Source organism: Lethenteron reissneri, chromosome 18 (genome assembly GCF_015708825.2).
Source record: "Lethenteron reissneri isolate LAM-NWPU_2019-01 chromosome 18, ASM1570882v1, whole genome shotgun sequence".
Taxonomy (NCBI): Eukaryota; Metazoa; Chordata; class Hyperoartia; order Petromyzontiformes; family Petromyzontidae; genus Lethenteron; species Lethenteron reissneri.
In genome coordinates, this window is record NC_083796.1 from 638,620 (window position 1) to 666,067 (window position 27,448).

Here is a 27,448-nt window from a genome sequence, read left to right on the forward strand (position 1 = left end):
GTTGCTGGCCACACCCCCCCCCCCCTCGTGTGTCGTGCTGCCCTGAAATAGGTGTTCGCTAACAGCACTGGATCGGTGAGTGGGTGAGTCGGTGTTTGTGAGTGGGTTAGTGGATGTGTGGGTGGGTGAGGTTGGAGGGTGGATGAGTGGTTGGTGGGTGAGTGGGTGGGCAAGTGGGTGATCAGTGTGTGAGTGAATAGGTGAGTGAATTGAGTGTGTGTGTGTAAATGAGTGAGTGAACTGAGTGTGTGTGTGTGTAAATGGGTGAGTGAATTGAGTGTGTGTGTGTGTAAATGGGTGAGTGAATGGGTGAGTGAATTGAGTGTGTGTGTGTAAATGGGTGAGTGAATTGAGTGTGTGTGTGTAAATGGGTGAGTGAATGAGTGTGTGTGTGTAAATGGGTGAGTGAATGAGTGTGTGTGTGTAAATGGGTGAGTGAATTGAGTGTGTGTGTGTAAATGGGTGAGTGAATTGAGTGTGTGTGTGTAAATGGGTGAGTGAATGAGTGTGTGTGTGTAAATGGGTGAGTGAATGAGTGAGTGTGTGTAAATGAGTGAGTGAACTGAGTGTGTGTGTGTGTAAATGGGTGAGTGAATTGAGTGTGTGTGTGTGTAAATGGGTGAGTGAATGGGTGAGTGAATTGAGTGTGTGTGTGTAAATGGGTGAGTGAATTGAGTGTGTGTGTGTAAATGGGTGAGTGAATGAGTGTGTGTGTGTAAATGGGTGAGTGAATGAGTGTGTGTGTGTAAATGGGTGAGTGAATTGAGTGTGTGTGTGTAAATGGGTGAGTGAATGAGTGTGTGTGTGTAAATGGGTGAGTGAATGAGTGTGTGTGTGTAAATGGGTGAGTGAATGAGTGAGTGTGTGTAAATGAGTGAGTGAACTGAGTGTGTGTGTGTGTAAATGGGTGAGTGAATTGAGTGTGTGTGTGTAAATGGGTGAGTGAATGGGTGAGTGAATTGAGTGTGTGTGTGTAAATGGGTGAGTGAATTGAGTGTGTGTGTGTAAATGGGTGAGTGAATGAGTGTGTGTGTGTAAATGGGTGAGTGAATGAGTGTGTGTGTGTAAATGGGTGAGTGAATGAGTGTGTGTGTGTAAATGGGTGAGTGAATGAGTGTGTGTGTGTAAATGGGTGAGTGAATTGAGTGTGTGTAAATGGGTGAGTGAATGAGTGTGTGTGTGTAAATGAGTGAGTGAATGGGTGAGTTAATTCAGTGTGTGTGTGTGTAAATGAGTGAGTGAATTGAGTGTGTGTGTGTAAATGGGTGAGTGAATTGAGTGTGTGTGTGTATGTGTGAGTGAATGAGTGTGTGTGTGTGTAAATGGGGTGAGTGAATGAGTGTGTGTGTGTAAATGGGTGAGTGAATGAGTGTGTGTGTGTAAATGGGTGAGTGAATGAGTGAGTGAATTGAGTGTGTGTGTGTAAATGGGTGAGTGAATTGAGTGTGTGTGTGTATGTGTGAGTGAATGAGTGTGTGTGTGTGTAAATGGGTGAGTGAATGAGTGTGTGTGTGTAAATGGGTGAGTGAATGAGTGTGTGTGTGTAAATGGGTGAGTGAATGAGTGAGTGAATTGAGTGTGTGTGTGTAAATGGGTGAGTGAATTGAGTGTGTGTGTGTAAATGGGTGAGGTAAATGGGTGAGTGAATGAGTGTGTGTGTGTAAATGGGTGAGTAAATGGGTGAGTGAATGAGTGTGTGTGTGTAAATGGGTGAGTGAATGGGTGAGTGAATTGAGTGTGTGTAAATGAGTTAGTGAATTGAGTGTGTGTGTGTAAATGGGTGAGTGAATGGGTGAGTGAATTTGAGTGTGTGTGTAAATGGGTGAGTGAATGGGTGAGTGAATGAGTGTGTGTGTGTAAATGGGTGAGTGAATGATGTGACGAGCGAGTCGGTGACCGGGTTACCTTGGGGCCATTCGCCTGCTGCCAGTGGGGGGCGATGATCGCCGCCGCTGCTGCTGCGGCTGCATCCCAACGGAGCCATTCGCGGCGTCATTTTTCACGTCTGTGAACATTTGGACCGTGGCGGCTGCACGTCGTGTGAGTGAAGCAGACGGCGCGTGCGTAGGTCGCTGTGGTGACACGGTTGACACCGCCGCTACCAGGTAAGGCCCGCTGAGCGATATGGCTCTTCTTCAGAAGCGACCTGGCGGTCACAAATGATAGCTCAACGAACTCGCTTGTCACGTGGGAATGTACAGCAGTCAAATACTCGAAAGGCGTGATGTTGATTCTCAACGTGAAGGGAAAACCCCGGAGAAAAACCCACGCGACCACGGGGAGAGAGAGAGACACGCAAACTCCAAACATACAGCAGCAGGCGTCAGGGTTGGGATCGAACCCACGACCTCCTGTATACACAGCGAGGTAGTCAACATCTCCGAGCCGTGACCACTCCGTGACAAGCGGCGCGTGATGCATTCTGTCGTCGAACCGAATCATCGCCGAATTAGAATCACGCGCACGGTTTGGCCTGTGGCCAAATCTCCCTGAACGGGGCGCGACCGCGAGCCGGGCGGCAGCGACGCGCCGCGTGGCGGCCTCAGATCCTCCAAGCGCTGCGCGTGGAGGTGGCGGCAGCAGCAGCGAGGAGGAGGAGCCGTACCCCGGTTCGTACCCCGGTTCGTGCCCCGGTTCGTACCCCGGTTCGTACCCCGGTTCGCCAGTGCGGCAAAGTGTGAACTTGTCGCCCTTGTGAACGGGGATCAAGTGCTGCTGCTGCTCGCGCAAGCCGTGGGCGCTCTCCGGGTGCTCGGATTTCCTCCCCCCACGTGAATAATAAAAACATCTTGGCATCAAAACCCAATGAATCAGCAGGGCCCTGAATAGGTCAATGATAATTATTGTGAGTGGATGGGTTGTGAGTGGATGGATTGTGAGTGGATGATTGTGAGTGGATGGATTGTGAGTGGATGGCTTGTGAGTGGATGATTGTGGCTTGTGAGTGGATGGATTGTGAGTGGATGGATTGTGAGTGGATGATTGTGGCTTGTGAGTGGATGGATTGTGAGTGGATGGATTGTGAGTGGACGGATTGTGAGTGGACGGATTATGAGTGGATGGATTGTGAGTGGATGATTGTGGCTTGTGAGTGGATGGATTGTGAGTGGATGGATTGTGAGTGGATGATTGTGGCTTGTGAGTGGATGGATTGTGAGTGGATGTATTGTGAGTGGATGGATTGTGAGTGGATGGATTGTGAGTGGATGGATTGTGAGTGGATGATTGTGGCTTGTGAGTGGATGGATTGTGAGTGGATGATTGTGAGTGGATGGATTGTGAGTGGATGGATTGTGAGTGGATGATTGTGGCTTGTGAGTGGATGGATTGTGAGTGGATGATTGTGAGTGGATGGATTGTGAGTGGATGGATTGTGAGTGGATGATTGTGGCTTGTGAGTGTATGGATTGTGAGTGGATGATTGTGAGTGGATGGATTGTGAGTGGATGGATTGTGAGTGGATGATTGTGGCTTGTGAGTGGATGTGTAATGCGAGCGTAAACGGGCTCGCTGGATGTGACGTAACAAGTGGGAGGAGTTAGGGTCACGTGGGGAGAGAGCTTTTAAGGACAGGAACCGGAAGGGTTCGAGGAGAGAGTCAGAGTAGAGAGAGAAGGAGGCCACGCGGGGCAGGAGGAGGAAAGTGGTGCGATCGCCACAAGTCGGAGACTCGGCACCGTCGGCCAGCGGTGTCCGGGCAGAGAGGCGACAGAGAGCCAGCAGCGGGGCTGCATAGCGAGCGGCGGTGGGGCTGCACATTGGGCAGCAGTGGGGCTGCAGAACGAGCAGCAGTGGGACTGCATGGTGGAGCAGCAACGGGGCTGCAGGAGCGACGGGCAGCGGTGTGGCTGCCGAGCGGGAGACAGAGGAGACACTGAGCGAGGACGCCGAGCGGGCAAGATTGTACGAACCAATAACGGACAACGGAGACAGACCCGGTGCAAGAGTCCTCTATTACACTGGTGTCAGAAGTGAAACGGCATGTCAAAACAGCTCAGAACAAAGAATATCTCCGCACCATCGTCTGCTACATCTACCGACGACGACGACCTTCCTCAGGCGGTGGCGCTGCCAACGATGGAGGGAGGAAGCGACGCAGGAACGAGTGACGGCCCGGGGGTGCAGGAGGTGGCCGCTTCGGTGGATCCACCCGCGCTGGGGAACGCTGACCAGAGATGGCGACAGATGGCGGCCCAGCTGGAGACATTAAAGACGGTCTTGGCGCAGCTGTGCGACCTTGTCACGCCGGCGACGGTTTCGGGGAGGCCCGGGGGTGAACAACAGACCGGGGCCTTGCCTGCGCCGCCAGCCCTTTCCACCACGCAGCACGAGGACGCCATCTTGGGCGTGGCGAGGGAAGAACCGCGGGAAGCCGCCATCTTGCGCCCTCCACCGCGGCAAGACGCCATCTTGCGCCCTCCGCTGCGGGAAGCCGCCATCTTTGACACGTTGCGGTGTGACGCCATCTTGAACCTGCCACGCGACTCGCCGCCTGCGGAGGACAGCGGAGCGAGGACCCGCAGCCGTCATTTGACGACGGTTAAGAAATTCTCAATTGGCGGGGACTGGAGTGCGTTCGCCTGCCGATTTTTGGCGGCGGTACGCTCCGCCAAATGGACTGACGCAAAGGCCCTGGAAGTCCTGCCAACTCTTCTCGACGATGAGTCAGTCAGGTTCTTCCGTTCCATCAAGGCTGACAAGAAGAAGACACTGAAAGGGGTCTTTGACGAAATGGCGGACGCGTATGAGCCTCCGGATGACGCTCACCGACGATTCGTTCAGCGCCAGCGGGCACCAGAAGAGTCGCCGGTGGCATACAGGGGTGCTGTTCTGGAATTGGCCATGGCCGCATACCCTGAGACGGAGCCTGACCTATTGGAACCCCTTATTTTGGGCAAAATGCTGGAACTATCGAGAGACTTGGGGATCCCTATGCTGGTGTGCGGCCATGAGAAGTTGACGTCACGTGCTGCTGCGAAGTGTTTGGATGCCCAGTTTAATCTGCGCCGTTGGAAACAGGTGACAGCGTGGACGGGGGGGCCCATCGTCGAAGGGGGTGCCACGGGTTGGGATCCCAAGAAGGCGGTCTACATTCCTGACGACAGGGGCCCGCAGGAATTGACGGCCGCCTCCGCGCGGTGGCCTGTCCGGGGAGGGCCGGGGCCGCGGTCTGCACCGCCGACGCGGGAGCGTCGGGACAGAGGGAGTGCTGGCAAAGGCCACCTCGCCATGGATTGTTGGGCCCGTATCCCGGGACCGCCCCAGCAGGAGGCCTCGATCACGGACATATCGCGGAAGGACCCTCCAGGACAGGCAAGTCGGTGCGCACCAGACACCCGGCAAGGCTTGTCACCTCATTCATCACCATCGCCGCGCGGTCCGGGTGTCGTTAACAACGGGAGGCCGCCGACTGACCTGTGTCGCTCGTTAACGCAGTGGCGCAAATTGGCACGGAGGGTAGTTGCGGCCACTACTGGTTCGTCCACTGTGCCGGGTTCTATACAAGGGGTCGACGTGCGCATTTTGGTAGACTCCGGTGCGTCCGCGACGATTATCTCAGATGTCATTTTCCATCTTTTGGGCATCCCGCCGGACGCAGTGTGGCCGGTTTATGATTCCTGCATAGCAGCGAACGGGGGAAGTATGGGCATTGTGGGCCAGGTGGACGCCAATATATCCATCGGGGGGGTGTCGGCCTCAGGAACTGTGTTGATTTCGAGGTCCCTTGCGGTTCCGTGTTTGTTGGGGACCGATTTTCTGGCTAAAATGCCCATTCAAATAAGGGTTAATCAAAATTGCATTGAACTACCGGGGGGTCGAAAAATTTCATTTTTGCCGTCGCCCTGGGGGCGGCCCGCTCCGGTCTGCCAGGTGCAGGCACTGTCCGAGGTATCTGTTGACATTCCACCTGGTTCACAGATGCTTATCCCTTTGCGATATCGGAAACCGGTGCCTGGTCTAGAGGGAGCGCCTGGGGTTTTGTTATCACCGTCCGCAACCATAGCGGGTGGGTCGGCATTGGTTGGGGCGCAAACTATTGTCCGGCCGGGCCAGCCGCCGTTTTTGCAGGTGCTAAATGGGAGTTCGGAGAATGTTTGCGTACCGGACGGAATGGTCGTGGGCCATGCCACGACGGCGTTCATGGCCAATGACGTTCTGGGCCGCCGGGATGTGGTAGGCGGAGTTTCGGGCCCTGCGGGCCAAGATGATCGATGGGTTGCCGAGTTGTGTGGGGAGAATTCATCCCTGATGGGGGAACAGCGATCCGCGCTTCGCGCGCGGTTGCTAAGTTATTCCGATGTGTTTAGCTCGGATGATTTTGACTTGGGACGCACCTCCCTGCTTTCCCATCACATTGACACGGGGGACGCTGCTCCGATTCGGTTGAATTCGCATCGGATGAGCCCGGCGGAGCGGGACCATGTTCGTGGAGCAGTGGAAGACATGCTGGCTGCAGACATAATATCTCCGTCTAACAGCCCATGGGGCGCGCCGGTAGTCTTGGTGAAAAAGAAAGACGGCAAACTGCGATTTTGCGTCGATTTTCGCAAATTAAACAAAGTGTCCGTGGCGGATGCGTACCCCCTGCCGCGTATGGATGATTCCCTCGATGCCTTGTCGGGTGCGAAGTTCTTTTCAATGCTGGATCTCTCTTCGGGATTCTGGCAACTTCCCCTGGATGAGCCATCGAGGGAAAAGACTGCTTTCCGTACGCCGCAGGGCCTATTTCAATTTAATTGTCTTCCGATGGGGTTAAATGCTGCACCCGCCACATTTCAGAGGTTGATGGAGCTGGTATTAACGGGGTTGCAGTGGGAGACATGTCTGATATATTTAGACGACGTCATCGTCTTTAGCCGCACATTTGACGAACATCTACAGAGTCTGGAGGCGGTGTTCGCTAGGATGCGCTCCGCCAATCTAAAATTTAAACCTAAAAATGTCACCTATTGCAACGATCCGTGCGCTATTTGGGACACATAGTCAGTGCCGACGGGGTTGCCACGGACCCGGAGAAGACGGCGTGCGTCCGCGACTGGCCAACCCCGGCCACGGTGGGGGATGTGCATCTCCTTCTTGGGGTTTGCCTCATATTACCGTAGGTTCGTTCCCAACTTTGCAACGATCGCTCGGCCTCTGCACCTCCTTATGGGTAAAGGACGGAAGTTCAGTTGGGGACCGCCAGAGGAAGCGGCGTTTAAGGGCCTACGCGATCGTTTGGCGACGGCGCCAACATTGGACTATCCCGATTTCGATCACCCTTTCATTCTGGACACGGTCGCGAGTGACACTGGCATCGGGGCCGTTCTGTCACAGTCCAAGGGCGGTGTAGAACGCGTGGTAGCTTACGGTAGCCGCGTCTTGTCCCCTGCAGAAACCCGCTACTGCGTTACTCGCCGCGAACTTTGGGCTATTGTCTTTTTTTTCCACCAATATCGGCCGTATCTCTACGGCCGTTCGTTTATTGTGCACACGGATCATGTGGCTTTACAATATGCTCTGAGGGTAGACCAACCATCTGGCCAACTGGCACGATGGTTGGACACCCTGCAGGAGTTTTCTTTCCAAATTCAGCATCGGAAGGGGTCGCGGCACGCGAATGCAGACACGCTCTCCAGGTTACCTCAAGGGTTCCCTTGCGCTTGCGCGTCGGGTACGCATAGGTGTACACTGGCTCAGCAACCCCCTCGGCCTATTGTGTCAGCGGTTGAGGTGCCTGAGGCTCCAGTGTGCCCGGAACCGGCCGATGGGGTTCTGAACCTGCCGCGATCGGTGTGGATTCGCGAACAAATGCTTGATGACTCGTTGGGGGCTTTGCGGAGTCGGGCTGCAAAAGGAGGGGGGGGGACTGCTTTCCGGAGGGACGCCGGGGGCCGCTCTTTGCGACGGACTGCTGATGTGGAGGGAGGGGTTACATGATCGCTGGCGTCTGGTTGTACCTGTCGTCGTTACGGTACGAATTGATTAGGACTCTGCATTGCAACACTCTATTACACCTGGGGGTGCAGAAAACCTTGTTGACGTTGCAGCGAGACTACTTCTGGCACGGCATGACGACGGATGTCGTCGGACACATTCGCGCGTGTCCCGAGTGTGCCCGGCGAAAGCCGCCTAAACACCCATATGTGCCGCCAGTGCAGTCTATACAGGTGTCTCGGATTAACGAGTTGGTGGCGTTGGATATTCTGGGACCTTTCCCGCCATCCGCTAGGGGCAATAAATTCTTGCTAGTTGAGGTGGAGTATCTCTCCCGCTGGCCGATGGCCTGGCCCTTGCCCGACCAGTCGGCGGCGTCCATTACGAACGCCTTTCTATTTGGATATGTCATGGACAAAGGGGCGCCGGAGAGGCTGCTCACGGATCAGGGCCGAAATTTTTCTTCTAAATTGTTGGGCGAGGTGTGCGCTGCTCTGGGGACTAAAAATATCCGTGCATCTCTTTACCACCCGCAGACGGATGGCATGGTGGAACGGCTAAATCGGACGCTGTCAGCCATGCTGTGTCACACGGTTAATGAGAAGCAAGCTGACTGGGATTTGCATATCCCTGGGGTACTCTCGGCATACCGGATGACGCCTCACGCGTCCACAGGGTATTCTCCATTTTTTCTCATGTACGGCCGCGAGAACGTGCCGCCAATGGTCGTGCAGTTGGGAACGGGGGCGAGAGACCCTATTAAGCCTCTCCCCGACTACATTCAAGACGCTGTTCGCCACGTCGCCGAGGCGCGGGAGGAGGCCTGATTGGCTACTGCCAAGACCCAGGCCCGGAACGAACGTTGCGCTCGACGCTCGAGGGGGAAATGCCCCTGGAAGGTGGGGGACATGGCCTGGCTGCATTGCCCGCAGGTGCGAGCAGGAACCTCCCCTAAACTGCATAAACCATGGCAGGGGCCTGTCCGGCTTATTGAGGTTCCTAACCCGCAGTCCGCGCGCGTTCGGTTCGGATCTCGGCGCTGGTACGTCCATACGTCTCGGTTGAAACCCTACGTGGCCCCACGGACGGATGCGTCATCTCCTGATGTTGCCTTGCCGATGTCTGTTGCTACTGACGCACCTCTGCCTATACCTGTTGACCCTGCAAGAGCGCCTGTCGTGCCTTCTACAGACGAACCGGCCGTGACGCTGGCGGAGGCAGTGAATCCTGCTCTGGGTGGGCCTACCACGGCTGCGGGGACACCTGGCCCCGCCGCCCCTCCAACCCCACCACGGACACGGTTGCGGGACACCCCGGACTCGGGTCTTTCGGGGGAACGGGACCTTGGCGTTGACGGGCCTCCAATAGCGACGGGCGGTTTTAATCCCGTCGCTCCTAAAACGCCGTCGCGTTCTCGGTCTGCAGGGGGACCGCCGCTCGTCCGGGACGGGCAGGCGACCCGCACGCGTTCAAAATCTCTTTCTTTTCATTGATCGTTGTTGTTCTTGTTGTTATTATCGTTATATTCTCCGTTGTCCGGTCACGGCTGATGGTTGGAGGTCGCTCGCATTACTTGTTCTGTTTCAGCCGAGGACGGCTGGAATTTTCTCTACGGGGGAGGGTGGTGTAATGCGAGCGTAAACGGGCTCGCTGGATGTGACGTAACAAGTGGGAGGAGTTAGGGTCACGTGGGGAGAGAGCTTTTAAGGACAGGAACCGGAAGGGTTCGAGGAGAGAGTCAGAGTAGAGAGAGAAGGAGGCCACGCGGGGCAGGAGGAGGAAAGTGGTGCGATCGCCACAAGTCGGAGACTCGGCACCGTCGGCCAGCGGTGTCCGGGCAGAGAGGCGACAGAGAGCCAGCAGCGGGGCTGCATAGCGAGCGGCGGTGGGGCTGCACATTGGGCAGCAGTGGGGCTGCAGACGGGCAGCAGTGAGGCTGCATACCGAGCAGCAGTGGGACTGCATGGTGGAGCAGCAACGGGGCTGCAGGACTGACGGGCAGCGGTGTGGCTGCCGAGCGGGAGACAGAGGAGACACTGAGTGAGGATGCCGTGCGGGCAAGATTGTACGAACCAATAAAGGACAACGGAGACAGACCCGGTGCAAGAGTCCTTTATTACAGATGGATTGTGAGTGGATGGATTGTGAGTGGATGGATTATGAGTGGATGATTGTGGCTTGTGAGTGGATGGATTGTGAGTGGATGGATTGTGAGTGGATGGATTGTGAGTGGATAGATTGTGAGTGGATGATTGTGGCTTGTGAGTGGATGGATTGTGAGTGGATGGATTGTGAGTGGATGGATTATGAGTGGATGATTGTGGCTTGTGAGTGGATGGATTGTGAGTGGATGGATTGTGAGTGGATGGATTATGAGTGGATGATTGTGGCTTGTGAGTGGATGGATTGTGAGTGGATGGATTGTGAGTGGATGGATTGTGAGTGGATGATTGTGGCTTGTGAGTGGATGGATTGTGAGTGGATGGATTGTGAGTGGATGGATTGTGAGTGGATGATTGTGGCTTGTGAGTGGATGGATTGTGAGTGGATGGATTGTGAGTGGATGGATTGTGAGTGGATGGATTGTGAGTGGATGGATTGTGAGTGGATGGATTGTGCGCGCTGTGTTATCACGATGTAGGTGGTGGGACGCAGTGGCTCGCAGCGTACGCAGGGTCAAGCTTTGACCCCGATGACCCCCGCGAGGGTGTGGCAACGTTGCACAGGAGGGTGAGGCGCACTGAGTGACACACGCGGTCGGCACACGCAGACTCCGGGCAGCTCATCGGCCGAGTGAGCGCGTCGCAATCGGAAGGTTGCGAGTTCAAACCCTAGTTGGGGGGGTGGGGAGGGGTAGTTTAGCTCATAAAATAGGTACCACTTTGCGGGGAAGTCAACAAGAGTGATTATCTTATGGATAGACTCGCCCCCGCCATAAGAATGTGGATATTCCACCACTGGGCCTCGTAACTAACCGCGCCACGCTATGAGGCACAGAATCCGTTGGGAAATCTCGCAGAGCAGTCCGATCCACCTCCGCATCACGAGAGAACGGCCCCGCAGAAGCGGATGTAGCAGAGCTACCTCTGAGCTCCGTTCTTCAGGTGACACCTCTGGACCGCACACAGTAGGGGGCTGCAGTTGCCCACCTGCTAGGCCATATGAGAGGAATGTTCGTCGCATGACAGCCAACCCGATTCTTTTATTTAACTCTCAGAGCTGGCGTTTAGACAAATTAAGCGCGGAACCACGTGCCATGCGATGTTGGGTGTTGTTTTGTGCCTCAGTTTGACCACGGGCACTGCTGGACTCCCCGATTCAATCCCACGAGCTCATGCGGTGCCAGCAGTCGTTTGACGATGTCGATGATGACGACGGTGATGATGTGTGCGTGATGATCATTGTATCTCTCGCTTTGCAGGGGGTGGACCTCAACTTCCTTGACCCCGACGACCTCTGTGACCTTGCCGACCGCGTGATGACCCAGTCGCTGCCCGACCTCCTGTGGTCGTGCCACACGCCCTGCGCTGCCCGAGGTGACCCCTACTCGGTGGGCGGCTACTCACACCACCCCTCCCCCCAAACCACGACCACAACCGTGACCCCTAACCCTCGGCCCTAACCCCAGAAACCGTGACCTCGAGCTCCATGAACCCCAACCTCGCCGTGCGGCCAGAGCGCTGCGTTCTGGAGACGCCGTCGTTACGGCTGCCCCTCACGCTCACACTCAGGCGTCATTATTCCAGATTGGAAGGCCGCGTTGAGCTGCACTGTTAAATAGGACATAGAGTTGCATGGAGACTTTACCGAAAAAAACCTAAGAATATGAGATCCACAGAGTGACACACACATCCAGAGAGTGACACAGAGTGACACAGAGTGACACAGAGATGCACAGAGTGACACAGAGATCTACAGAGTGACACAGAGTGACACAGAGATCCAGAGAGTGACACAGAGATGCACAAAGGGAAACAGAGATGCACAGAGTGACACAGAGTGACACAGAGATGCACAAAGGGACACAGAGATGCACAGAGTGACACAGAGTGACACAGAGATCCACAGAGTGACACAGAGATCCACAGAGTCACACAGAGATCCACAGAGTGACACAGAGATGCACAGAGTGACACAGAGTGACACAGAGTGACACAGAGATGCACAGAGTGACACAGAGTGACACAGAGATCCACAGAGTGACACAGAGTGACACAGAGATCCACAGAGTGACACAGAGATCCACAGAGTCACACAGAGATCCACAGAGTGACACAGAGTGACACAGAGATCCACAGAGTGACACAGAGATGCACAGAGTGACACAGAGATTCACAGAGTGACACAGAGATCCACAGAGTGACACAGAGTGACACGGAGATTCACAGAGTGACACAGAGATGCACAGAGTGACACAGAGTGACACAGAGTGACACAGAGATCCACAGAGTGACACAGAGATCCACAGAGATCCACAGAGTAACACAGAGATGCACAGAGTGACACAGAGATCCACAGAGTGACACAGAGATCCACAGACTGACACAGAGTGACACAGAGATCCACAGAGTGACACACAGACGAACAGAGTGACACAGAGTGACACAGAGATCCACAGAGTGACACAGAGTCACACAGAGATGCACAGAGTGACACAGAGTGACACAGAGATGCACAGAGATCCACAGAGTGGCACAGAGTGACACAGAGTGACACAGAGATCCACAGAGTGACACAGAGTGACACAGAGATCCACAGAGTGACACAGAGATCCACAGAGTGACACAGAGTGACACAGAGATCCACAGAGTGACACAGAGATCCACAGAGTGACACAGAGATCCACAGAGTGACACAGAGTGACACAGAGATCCACAGAGTGACACAGAGATCCACAGAGATCCACAGAGATCCACAGAGTGACACAGAGTGACACAGAGATGCACAGAGTGACACAGAGTGACACAGAGATCCACAGAGATCCACAGAGTGACACAGAGATCCACAGAGATCCACAGAGTGACACAGAGTGACACAGAGATGCACAGAGTGACACAGAGTGACACAGAGTAACACAGAGATCCACAGAGTCACACAGAGATCCACAGAGTGACACAGAGTGATACAGAGATCCACAGAGTGACACAGAGATGCACAGAGTGACACAGAGATCCACAGAGTGACACAGAGATCCACAGAGTGACACAGAGTGACACAGAGTGACACGGAGATTCACAGAGTGACACAGAGATGCACAGAGTGACACAGAGTGACACAGAGTGACACAGAGATCCACAGAGTGACACAGAGATCCACAGAGATCCACAGAGTAACACAGAGATGCACAGAGTGACACAGAGATCCACAGAGTGACACAGAGATCCACAGACTGACACAGAGTGACACAGAGATCCACAGAGTGACACACAGACGAACAGAGTGACACAGAGTGACACAGAGATCCACAGAGTGACACAGAGTCACACAGAGATGCACAGAGTGACACAGAGTGACACAGAGATGCACAGAGATCCACAGAGTGGCACAGAGTGACACAGAGTGACACAGAGATCCACAGAGTGACACAGAGTGACACAGAGATCCACAGAGTGACACAGAGATCCACAGAGTGACACAGAGTGACACAGAGATCCACAGAGTGACACAGAGATCCACAGAGTGACACAGAGATCCACAGAGTGACACAGAGTGACACAGAGTGACACAGAGATCCACAGAGTGACACAGAGATCCACAGAGATCCACAGAGTGACACAGAGTGACACAGAGATGCACAGAGTGACACAGAGTGACACAGAGATCCACAGAGATCCACAGAGTGACACAGAGATCAGATCCACAGAGATCCACAGAGTGACACAGAGTGACACAGAGATGCACAGAGTGACACAGAGTGACACAGAGTGACACAGAGATCCACAGAGTGACACAGAGATCCACAGAGTGACACAGAGTGACACAGAGATCCACAGAGTGACACAGAGTAACACAGAGTGACACAGAGTAACACAGAGTGACACAGAGTAACACAGAGTGACACAGAGATCCACAGAGTGACAGAGATCCACAGGAGATCCACAGAGATCCACAGAGATCCACAGAGTGACACAGAGATCCACAGAGTGACACAGAGTGACACAGAGTGACACAGAGATCCACAGAGTGACACAGAGATGCACAGAGTGACACAGAGATCCACAGAGTGACACAGAGATCCACAGAGTGACACAGAGATCCACAGAGTGACACAGAGATCCACAGAGTGACACAGAGATCCACAGAGATCAACAGAGATCCACAGAGTGACACAGAGTGGCACAGAGTGACACAGAGTGACACAGAGATGCACAGAGTGACACAGAGTGGCACAGAGTGACACAGAGATCCACAGAGTGACGCAGAGTGACACAGAGTGACACAGAGATCCACAGAGTGACACAGAGTGACACAGAGATGCACAGAGTGACACAGAGTGACACAGAGTGACACAGAGATCCACAGAGTGACACAGAGATGCACAGAGTGACACAGAGTGACACAGAGATGCACAGAGTGACACAGAGTGACACAGAGATGCACAGAGTGACACAGAGTGACACAGAGATGCACAGAGTGACACAGAGTGACACAGAGATCCACAGAGTGACACAGAGTGACACAGAGTGACACAGAGATCCACAGAGTGACACAGAGATCCACAGAGTGACACAGAGTGACACAGAGTGACACAGAGACACACAGAGTGACACAGAGACACACAGAGTGACACAGAGTGACACAGAGTGACACAGAGACACACAGAGTGACACAGAGTGACACAGAGACCCACAGAGTGACACAGAGTGACACAGGTCAGATCCCCTGCCGACCTCCCGCAGGAGGGGTTGACGCCGGTGGACAGCCCCCGGCGTGGTCCCTGGCGGCGGCGCCACGCGGAGGAGGGGGGAGAGGGGAGGGCGCTGAGGGCCCCAGGAAGTTGTCGCTCCCCCCGCAGCTGCTCCTCGACGTTCCCGCCACGCAGGTGAGGATACCCCCCTCCCGACTCCCCCCTCCCGGCTCTCCCTCCCCCCTCCCATTCCCGGCTCCCCCTCTAACTCCCCCTCCCGGCTCCCCCCCCTCCTGGCTCCCCCTCCTGGCTCCCCCTCCTGGCTCCCCCTCTCACTCCCCGTCCCGGCTCCCCCCCCTCCTGGCTCCCCCTCTAACTCCCCCTCCCGGCTCCCCCTCTAACTCCCCCTCCCGGCTCCCCCCCCCCCCTCCTGGCTCCCCCTCCTGGCTCCCCCTCCTGGCTCCCCCTCTCACTCCCCGTCCCGGCTCCCCCGCCCATCCCACAGGCAACACAATTTAACATCGTGGCCGTTATCTGAACACGAATAATATTTGTTTTCGCAAGCCATGATTATGATTCGTAATTTAGTTTTTGCATAAGGGCACGTGATGATCTGACCAACATTGTGTAAGACCCTCCACCACCCGACGCAGTCAAACAAATTAAATCGTCGCGTAGTGTGCAAGCGTCGTCACGACGCGCCACCAGCCACGGTTGTGTCAGCTCGCTCAGCGGTGAGAGAGCAAACCTCAGGGCCAGGTCGAGCAGCGAATCGCCTTGAGGTGAGTGGGTGACCTGCAGTGTGGTGGTGCAATATTGCGATGAGTGTGTGAGTGGGTGAGTGTGTTGAATGAGTGCGTGATTGAGTGGGTGGTGCGGCCGGCCGTGGTGCTGGCTACCCACCCCCTCGTGTGCTGTGCCGGCCTTCATAGGTGACCGCTAACAGCACTTGCCCCGACAGTCTGTTCAGGCTATACTGAGGATCTTTGCATTTTTATCTTTTTGCTGTGTGTGCCAGTGCTGTGTGTGCCAGTGCTGCGAGTGTGTAGGTGAGGGGGTGAGTGAGTGGGTTGGCAGGTGAGCGAGTGCTTGATTGGGTTGGCAGGTGAGCGAGTGTGGTGGTGGTGGTGGTGGCGGAGACGAGACAGGGTCCGGTAGCCCATGCCCCTCGGCGTGGGAGGTGAAGGAATCTAAGAGGTGGCTCCGTCTCCTCCCGCGCCGTGCCCCTCTCTCCCCGCAGGATGCGGGCCCGCGGCCCCGCACGCGGTCGCTCAGCGTGGCGCTGCCCGCGTCGCCGTGGCGATCGGCAAGGGCCTCCGTCGTCAGCACCGTCGTCCTCATCAAGGGTCGCGGCACGGTGAGGCCCGCAACGCCAGGGGGGGAGGGGGCGATGCATTGGGCCCACCGATAGGCGCGTGGTGGCAAGATGTCATCTGCCTCACTTGGTATACAGGAGGTCGTGGGTTCGATCCCGACCCTGACACCTGAGTATGTGTAGGTTTTTTGGGTTAGATCGCATAAATATATAAATGTGTCGTTTAAACCCGCCACCACCCGACACAGCCAACTAGTAAGGGCTGTCACGTAAACAGAACGTGGCCAATTCGTCACTGGTACAGCACATCGGTGTGTTGCAGAGCCAAGCCACAACATTTACAATCTGAGTACGACGTTTCATCAGTAATTACAACTCGATTCATCAAGCGAGAGCCTGATGAAGCTAGTTGGTCGCAAGAGCCTACGTATTAAACTGAACACGTGGAGTTTGCATGTTCTCTCCGTGGTCGTGTGGATTTTTCTCCGGGACCTCCGGTTTTTCCCTCCACATTAAGAATCAACATCACGCATTTAGATTATTTGACTTGTGAATTTCCACGCGATAAGCCACTTCGTTGAGCGACCGTGTGTGGCCAGGTCGCTTCTGAAAAAAAGAACTACATACTGTAGCTCAGTGGGCTTCACCTGGTAAAATAAAAATAGTAAATAGTCGTATTGTTATGAGAATAGGGTTTATCCTTTATGTCAATAAAACAGTTAAGATGTTAAAACACCAAACAGAAACGTTTTGCAAGGAATCATGTCACTGCATTAACCACACACGGTACTTGTGGTGAATATGAAAACAACTAAAAAAACACGCTCCGGTAGTATATGATGAAGCATTGTCTTTGAAACTGATTGGTCCACACCAGAGACAGCTTTCTTTAGAGCCTCGTCTCAAACAGTGCTAGACCAGAGGACGCCACACGGCGACCAGCACAAGGACAAAGCCACCGTCAGGACATTGAGAACTCGGCGTGAGCAGCTCCATCACAGTACCTCCCTTGCCAGTATCACAATATCAGAATAAGTTTGACCATTTCTGGCAACAAAACAGGTGTGTTAAGATGTTGAAACACCAAACGGAAAGCTTTTGCAAGGAATCGTGCCACTGCATCAACCACACGTGTTGTTATCGTGACGTCTCCACGTCGACGTGGGCTGTGTAGACAAGGCCGAGCGGCGATAGGGGGGCTCCCGCCCACCCTGGAGCCGGGGCCCACGCTAACGCGTGCCATCGTGGCCCACACTAACACGTGCCATCGCGGCCCACACTAACGCGTGTCATCGTGGCCCACTCTAACGCGTGACATCGCGGCCCACACTAACACGTGCCATCGTGGCCCACACTAAGACGTGCCACCGTGGCCCACACTAACGCGTGCCACCGTGGCCCACACTAACGCGTGCCATCGTGGCCCACACTAACACGTGACATCGTGACCCACACTAACACGTGTCATCGTGGCCCACACTAACGCGTGCCACCGTGGCCCACACTAACGCGTGCCATCGTGGCCCACACTAACACGTGACATCGCGCCCCACGCTAACGCGTGCCATCGTGACCCACTCTAACACGTGACATCGTGGCCCACACTAACGAGTGCCATCGTGGCCCACACTAACACGTGACATCGCGCCCCACGCTAACGCGTGCCATCGTGACCCACTCTAACACATGACATCGCGGTCCACACTAACGCGTGCCATCGTGGCCCACTCTAACACGTGACATCGCGGTGCACACTAACGCGTGCCATCGTGGCCCACGCTAACGCGTGCCACCGTGGCCTACGCTAACGCGTGCCACCGTGGCCCACGCTAACGCGTGCCACCGTGGCTCACGCTTACGCGTGACATCGTGACCCACGCTAACACGTGACTTCGCGGCCCACACTAACGCGTGCCATCGTGGCCCACTCTAACACGTGACATCGCGGCCCACACTAACGCGTGCCATCGCGGCCCACACTAACACGTGCCATCGTGGCCCACGCTAACGCGTGCCACCGTGGCCCACGCTAACGCGTGCCACCGTGGCCCACGCTAACGCGTGCCACCGTGGCCCACACTAACGTGTCATCGTGGCCCACGCTAACACGTGACATCATGGCCCACACTAACGTGTCATCGTGGCCCACACTAACGTGTCATCGTGGCCCACACTAACGTGCCATCGTGGCCCACACTAACGCGTGCCATCGTGGCCCACACTAACGCGTGCCACCGTGGCCCACGCTAACGCGTGCCATAGTGGCCCACACTAACGCGTGTCACCGTGGCCCACACTAACGCGTAACATCGCGGCCCACACTAACACATGCCACCGTGGCCCACACTAACGTGTCATCGTGGCCCACACTAACGTGTCATCGTGGCCCACACTAACGTGCCATCGCGGCCCACACTAACACGTGCCATCGTGGCCCACGCTAACGCGTGCCACCGTGGCCCACGCTAACGCGTGCCACCGTGGCCCACGCTAACGCGTGCCACCGTGGCCCACGCTTACGCGTGCCACCGTGGCCCACGCTAACGCGTGCCACCGTGGCCCACACTAACGTGTCATCGTGGCCCACGCTAACACGTGACATCATGGCCCACACTAACGTGTCATCGTGGCCCACACTAACGTGTCATCGTGGCCCACACTAACGTGCCATCGTGGCCCACACTAACGCGTGCCATCGTGGCCCACACTAACGCGTGCCACCGTGGCCCACGCTAACGCGTGCCATAGTGGCCCACACTAACGCGTGCCACCGTGGCCCACACTAACGCGTGTCACCGTGGCCCACACTAACGCGTAACATCGCGGCCCACACTAACACATGCCACCGTGGCCCACACTAACGTGTCATCGTGGCCCACATTAACGTGACATCGAGGCCCACACTAACGTGTCACCGTGGCCCACACTAACGTGTCATCGAGGCCCACACTAACGTGTCATCGTGGCCCACACTAACATGACATCGTGGCCCACACTAACGTGTCATCGTGGCCCACACTAACGTGCCACAGTGGCCCACATTAACGTGACATCGAGGCCCACACTAACGTGTAACCGTGGCCCACACTAACGTGTCATTGTGGCCCACACTAACGTGCCATCGTGGCCCACACTAACGTGTCATCGTGGCCCACACTAACGTGTCATCGTGGCCCACACTAACGTGTCACCGTGGCCCACACTAACGTGTCATCGTGGCCCACACTAACGTGTCATCGTGGCCCACACTAACGTGCCATCGTGGCCCACACTAACGTGTCATCGTGGCCCACACTAACGTGTCATCGAGGCCAACACTAACGTGTCATCGTGGCCCACACTAACGTGCCATCGTGGCCCACACTAACGTGTCATCGTGGCCCACACTAACGTGCCATCGTGGCCCACACTAACGTGTCATCGTGGCCCACACTAACGTGTCATCGTGGCCCACACTAACGTGTCATCGTGGCCCACACTAACGTGACATCGAGGCCCACACTAACGTGTCATCGTGGCCCACACTAACGTGTAATCGTGGCCCACACTAACGTGTCATCGTGGCCCACACTAACACGTGACATCGAGGCCCACACTAACGTGCCATCGTGGCCCACACTAACGTGTGCCATCATGGCCCACACTAACGCGTGCCACCGTGGCCCACACTAACGCGTGCCACCGTGGCCCACACTAACACATGCCATCGTGGCTCACACTAACGCGTGTCATCGTGGCCCACACTAACGCGTGACATCGTGACCCACGCTAACACGTGACATCGCGGCCCACACTAACGCGTGCCATCGCGGCCCACACTAACACGTGCCATCGTGGCCCACGCTAACGCGTGCCACCGTGGCCCACACTAACGCGTGCCACCGTGGCCCACGCTAACGCGTGCCACCGTGGCCCACGCTAACGTGTCATTGTGGCCCACGCTAACACGTGACATCATGGCCCACACTAACGTGTCATCGTGGCCCACACTAACGTGTCATCGTGGCCCACACTAACGTGCCATCGTGGCCCACACTAACGCGTGCCATCGTGGCCCACACTAACGCGTGCCACCGTGGCCCACGCTAACGCGTGCCATAGTGGCCCACACTAACGCGTGTCACCGTGGCCCACACTAACGCGTAACATCGCGGCCCACACTAACACATGCCACCGTGGCCCATACTAACGTGTCATCGTGGCCCACACTAACGTGTCATCGTGGCCCACACTAACGTGCCATCGCGGCCCACACTAACACGTGCCATCGTGGCCCACGCTAACGCGTGCCACCGTGGCCCACGCTAACGCGTGCCACCGTGGCCCACGCTAACGCGTGCCACCGTGGCCCACGCTTACGCGTGCCACCGTGGCCCACGCTAACGCGTGCCACCGTGGCCCACACTAACGTGTCATCGTGGCCCACGCTAACACGTGACATCATGGCCCACACTAACGTGTCATCGTGGCCCACACTAACGTGTCATCGTGGCCCACACTAACGTGCCATCGTGGCCCACACTAACGCGTGCCATCGTGGCCCACACTAACGCGTGCCACCGTGGCCCACGCTAACGCGTGCCATAGTGGCCCACACTAACGCGTGCCACCGTGGCCCACGCTAACGCGTGCCACCGTGGCCCACACTAACGTGTCATCGTGGCCCACGCTAACACGTGACATCATGGCCCACACTAACGTGTCATCGTGGCCCACACTAACGTGTCATCGTGGCCCACACTAACGTGCCATCGTGGCCCACACTAACGCGTGCCATCGTGGCCCACACTAACGCGTGCCACCGTGGCCCACGCTAACGCGTGCCATAGTGGCCCACACTAACGCGTGCCACCGTGGCCCACACTAACGCGTGTCACCGTGGCCCACACTAACGCGTAACATCGCGGCCCACACTAACACATGCCACCGTGGCCCACATTAACGTGTCATCGTGGCCCACACTAACGTGCCACCGTGGCCCACATTAACGTGACATCGAGGCCCACACTAACGTGTCACCGTGGCCCACACTAACGTGTCATCGTGGCCCACACTAACGTGCCATCGTGGCCCACACTAACGTGTCATCGTGGCCCACACTAACGTGTCATCGTGGCCCACACTAACGTGTCACCGTGGCCCACACTAACGTGTCATCGTGGCCCACACTAACGTGTCATCGTGGCCCACACTAACGTGCCATCGTGGCCCACACTAACGTGTCATCGTGGCCCACACTAACGTGTCATCGAGGCCCACACTAACGTGTCATCGTGGCCCACACTAACGTGCCATCGTGGCCCACACTAACGTGTCATCGTGGCCCACACTAACGTGCCATCGTGGCCCACACTAACGTGTCATCGTGGCCCACACTAACGTGTCATCGTGGCCCACACTAACGTGTCATCGTGGCCCACACTAACGTGACATCGAGGCCCACACTAACGTGTCATCGTGGCCCACACTAACGTGTAATCGTGGCCCACACTAACGTGTCATCGTGGCCCACACTAACACGTGACATCGTGACCCACGCTAACACGTGACATCGCGGCCCACACTAACGCGTGCCATCGCGGCCCACACTAACACGTGCCATCGTGGCCCACGCTAACGCGTGCCACCGTGGCCCACGCTAACGCGTGCCACCGTGGCCCACGCTAACGCGTGCCACCGTGGCCCACGCTAACGTGTCATCGTGGCCCACGCTAACACGTGACATCATGGCCCACACTAACGTGTCATCGTGGCCCACACTAACGTGTCATCGTGGCCCACACTAACGTGCCATCGTGGCCCACACTAACGCGTGCCATCGTGGCCCACACTAACGCGTGCCACCGTGGCCCACGCTAACGCGTGCCATAGTGGCCCACACTAACGCGTGTCACCTTGGCCCACACTAACGCGTAACATCGCGGCCCACACTAACACATGCCACCGTGGCCCATACTAACGTGTCATCGTGGCCCACACTAACGTGTCATCGTGGCCCACACTAACGTGCCATCGCGGCCCACACTAACACGTGCCATCGTGGCCCACGCTAACGCGTGCCACCATGGCCCACGTTAACGCGTGCCACCGTGGCCCACGCTAACGCATGCCACCGTGGCCCACGCTTACGCGTGCCACCGTGGCCCACGCTAACGCGTGCCACCGTGGCCCACACTAACGTGTCATCGTGGCCCACGCTAACACGTGACATCATGGCCCACACTAACGTGTCATCGTGGCCCACACTAACGTGTCATCGTGGCCCACACTAACGTGCCATCGTGGCCCACACTAACGCGTGCCATCGTGGCCCACACTAACGCCTGCCACCGTGGCCCACGCTAACGCGTGCCATAGTGGCCCACACTAACGCGTGCCACCGTGGCCCACACTAACGCGTGTCACCGTGGCCCACACTAACGCGTAACATCGCGGCCCACACTAACACATGCCACCGTGGCCCACATTAACGTGTCATCGTGGCCCACACTAACGTGCCACCGTGGCCCACATTAACGTGACATCGAGGCCCACACTAACGTGTCACCGTGGCCCACACTAACGTGTCATCGTGGCCCACACTAACGTGCCATCGTGGCCCACACTAACGTGTCATCGTGGCCCACACTAACGTGTCATCGTGGCCCACACTAACGTGTCACCGTGGCCCACACTATCGTGTCATCGTGGCCCACACTAACGTGTCATCGTGGCCCACACAAACGTGCCATCGTGGCCCACACTAACGTGTCATCGTGGCCCACACTAACGTGTCATCGAGGCCCACACTAACGTGTCATCGTGGCCCACACTAACGTGCCATCGTGGCCCACACTAACGTGTCATCGTGGCCCACACTAACGTGCCATCGTGGCCCACACTAACGTGTCATCGTGGCCCACACTAACGTGTCATCGTGGCCCACACTAACGTGTCATCGTAGCCCACACTAACGTGACATCGAGGCCCACACTAACGTGTCATCGTGGCCCACACTAACGTGTAATCGTGGCCCACACTAACGTGTCATCGTGGCCCACACTAACACGTGACATCGAGGCCCACACTAACGTGCCATCGTGGCCCACACTAACGTGTGCCATCGTGGCCCACACTAACGTGTGCCATCGTGGCCCACACTAACGCGTGCCACCGTGGCCCACACTAACGCGTGCCACCGTGGCCCACACTAACACATACCATCGTGGCTCACACTAACGCGTGTCATCGTGGCCCACACTAACGCGTGACATCGTGACCCACGCTAACACGTGACATCGCGGCCCACACTAACGCGTGCCATCGCGGCCCACACTAACACGTGCCATCGTGGCCCACGCTAACGCGTGCCACCGTGGCCCACGCTAACGCGTGCCACCGTGGCCCACGCTAACGCGTGCCACCGTGGCCCACACTAACGTGTCATCGTGGCCCACGCTAACACGTGACATCATGGCCCACACTAACGTGTCATCGTGGCCCACACTAACGTGTCATCGTGGCCCACACTAACGTGCCATCGTGGCCCACACTAACGCGTGCCATCGTGGCCCACACTAACGCGTGTCACCGTGGCCCACGCTAACGCGTGCCATAGTGGCCCACACTAACGCGTGTCAACGTGGCCCACACTAACGCGTAACATCGCGGCCCACACTAACACATGCCACCGTGGCCCACACTAACGTGTCATCGTGGCCCACACTAACGTGCCATCGCGGCCCACACTAACACGTGCCATCGTGGCCCACGCTAACGCATGCCACCGTGGCCCACGCTAACGCGTGCCACCGTGGCCCACGCTAACGCGTGCCACCGTGGCCCACGCTTACGCGTGCCACCGTGGCCCACGCTAACGCATGCCACCGTGGCCCACACTAACGTGTCATCGTGGCCCACGCTAACACGTGACATCATGGCCCACACTAACGTGTCATCGTGGCCCACACTAACGTGTCATCGTGGCCCACACTAACGTGCCATCGTGGCCCACACTAACGCGTGCCACCGTGGCCCACGCTAACGCGTGCCATAGTGGCCCACACTAACGCGTGCCACCGTGGCCCACATTAACGTGTAACATCGCGGCCCACACTAACACATGCCACCGTGGCCCACATTAACGTGTCATCGTGGCCCACACTAACGTGCCACCGTGGCCCACATTAACGTGACATCGAGGCCCACACTAACGTGTCACCGTGGCCCACACTAACGTGTCATCGTGGCCCACACTAACGTGCCATCGTGGCCCACACTAACGTGTCATCGTGGCCCACACTAACGTGTCATCGTGGCCCACACTAACGTGTCACCGTGGCCCACACTAACGTGTCATCGTGGCCCACACTAACGTGTCATCGTGGCCCACACTAACGTGTCATCGTGGCCCACACTAACGTGTCACCGTTGCCCACACTAACGTGTCATCGAGGCCCACACTAACGTGTCATCGGGGCCCACACTAACGTGCCATCGTGGCCCACACTAACGTGTCATCGTGGCCCACACTAACGTGCCATCGTGGCCCACACTAACGTGTCATCGTGGCCCACACTAACGTGTCATCGTGGCCCACACTAACGTGTCATCGTGGCCCACACTAACGTGACATCGAGGCCCACACTAACGTGTCATCGTGGCCCACACTAACGTTTAATCGTGGCCCACACTAACGTGTCATCGTGGCCCACACTAACACGTGACATCGAGGCCCACACTAACGTGCCATCGTGGCCCACACTAACGTGTGCCATCGTGGCCCACACTAACGTGTGCCACCATGGCCCACACTAACGCGTGCCACCGTGGCCCACACTAACGCGTGCCACCGTGGCCCACACTAACGTGTCATCGTGGCCCACACTAACGTGTCATCGTGGCCCACACTAACGTGCCATCGTGGCCCACACTAACGTGTCATCGTGGCCCACACTAACGTGCCATCGTGGCCCACACTAACGTGTCATCGTGGCCCACACTAACGTGTCATCGTGGCCCACACTAACGTGTCATCGTGGCCCACACTAACGTGTCATCGTGGCCCACACTAACGTGCCATCGTGGCCCACACTAACGTGCAATCGTGGCCCACACTAACGTGTCATCGTGGCCCACACTAACACGTGACATCGAGGCCCACACTAACGTGCCATCGTGGCCCACACTAACGTGTGCCATCATGGCCCACACTAACACATGCCATCGTGGCTCACACTAACGCGTGTCATCGTGGCCCACACTAACGCGTGCCACCGTGGCCCACACTAACGCGTGCCACCGTGGCCCACACTAACACATGCCATCGTGGCTCACACTAACGCGTGTCATCGTGGCCCACACTAACGCGTGCCACCGTGACCCACACTAACGTGCCACCGTGGCCCACACTAACGTGACATCGAGGCCCACACTAACGTGTCACCGTGGCCCACATTAACTTGTCACCGTAGCCCACACTAACGTGACATTGAGGCCCACACTAACGTGACATCGAGGCCCACACTAACGTGTCACCGTGGCTCACACTAACGTGTCATCATGGCCCACACTAACGTGCCACCGTGGCCCACACTAACGTGACATCGAGGCCCACACTAACGTGACATCGAGGCTCACACTAACGTGCCATCGTGGCCCACACTAACGTGTCACCATGGCCCACACTAACGTGTCACCGTGGCCCACACTAACGTGCCACCGTGGCCCACACTAACGTGACATCGAGGCCCACACTAACGTGACATCGTGGCCCACACTAACTTGCCATCGTGGCCCACACTAACGTGACATCGAGGCCCACACTAACGTGACATCGAGGCCCACACTAACGTGTCACCGTGGCCCACACTAATGTGTCACCGTGGCCCACACTAACGTGTCATCGTGGCCCACACTAACGTCTCATCGTGGCCCACACTAACGTGACATCGTGGCCCACACTAACGTGCCACCGTGGCCCACACTAACGTGCCATCGTGGCCCACACTAACGTGCCACCGTGGCCCACACTAACTTGTCATCGTGGCCCACACTAACGTGTCATCGTGGCCCACACTAACGTGACATCGTGGCCCACACTAACGTGTCATCGTGGCCCACACTAACGTGCCACCATGGCCCACACTAACGTGTCATCGTGGCCCACACTAACGTGCCACCATGGCCCACATTAACGTGACATCGTGGCCCACACTAACGTGCCACCGTGGCCCACACTAACGTGCCATCGTGGCCCACACTAACGTGCCACCGTGGCCCACATTAACGTGACATCGATGCCCACACTAACGTGCCACCGTGGCCCACACTAACGTGTCATCGTGGCCCACACTAACGTGCCACCGTGGCCCACACTAACGTGTCATCGTGGCCCACACTAACGTGACATCGTGGCCCACACTAACGTGCCACCGTGGCCCACATTAACGTGACATCGTGGCCCACACTAACGTGCCACTGTGGCCCACACTAACGTGTCATCGTGGCCCACACTAACGTGACATCGTGGCCCACACTAACGCGTGCCACCGTGACCCACACTAACGTGCCATCGTGGCCCATACTAACGTGACATCGAGGCCCACACTAACGTGCCACCGTGGCCCACACTAACGTGTCATCGTGGCCCACACTAACACGTGACATTGAGGCCCACACTAACGTGCCATCGTGGCCCACACTAACGTGTGCCATCGTGGCCCACACTAACGTGTGCCATCGTGGCCCACACTAACGCGTGCCACCGTGGCCCACACTAACGCGTGCCACCGTGGCCCACACTAACACATACCATCGTGGCTCACACTAACGCGTGTCATCGTGGCCCACACTAACGCGTGAAATCGTGACCCACGCTAACACGTGACATCGCGGCCCACACTAACGCGTGCCATCGCGGCCCACACTAACACGTGCCATCGTGGCCCACGCTAACGCGTGCCACCGTGGCCCACGCTAACGCGTGCCACCGTGGCCCACGCTAACGCGTGCCACCGTGGCCCACACTAACGTGTCATCGTGGCCCACGCTAACACGTGACATCATGGCCCACACTAACGTGTCATCGTGGCCCACACTAACGTGTCATCGTGGCCCACACTAACGTGCCATCGTGGCCCACACTAACGCGTGCCATCGTGGCCCACACTAACGCGTGTCACCGTGGCCCACGCTAACGCGTGCCATAGTGGCCCGCACTAACGCGTGTCACCGTGGCCCACACTAACGCGTAACATCGCGGCCCACACTAACACATGCCACCGTGGCCCACACTAACGTGTCATCGTGGCCCACACTAACGTGCCATCGCGGCCCACACTAACACGTGCCATCGTGGCCCACGCTAACGCATGCCACCGTGGCCCACG

General features: G+C 56.8%; 1 protein-coding gene across 1 annotated transcript in view; it reads left to right on the forward strand.

Annotated features, from left to right (window-relative positions):
* LOC133343612 (uncharacterized) overlaps positions 1–27,448 on the forward strand; it is an 87,829-nt gene that overhangs the window by 1,594 nt on the left and 58,787 nt on the right. Inside the window, exons 2-5 of the mRNA XM_061553303.1 lie at positions 10,559–10,647; positions 11,339–11,453; positions 14,817–14,959; positions 16,005–16,121. Coding sequence (XP_061409287.1) covers positions 10,559–10,647; positions 11,339–11,453; positions 14,817–14,959; positions 16,005–16,121 — 464 coding nt within the window. The remainder of the gene's footprint in view (positions 1–10,558; positions 10,648–11,338; positions 11,454–14,816; positions 14,960–16,004; positions 16,122–27,448) is intronic.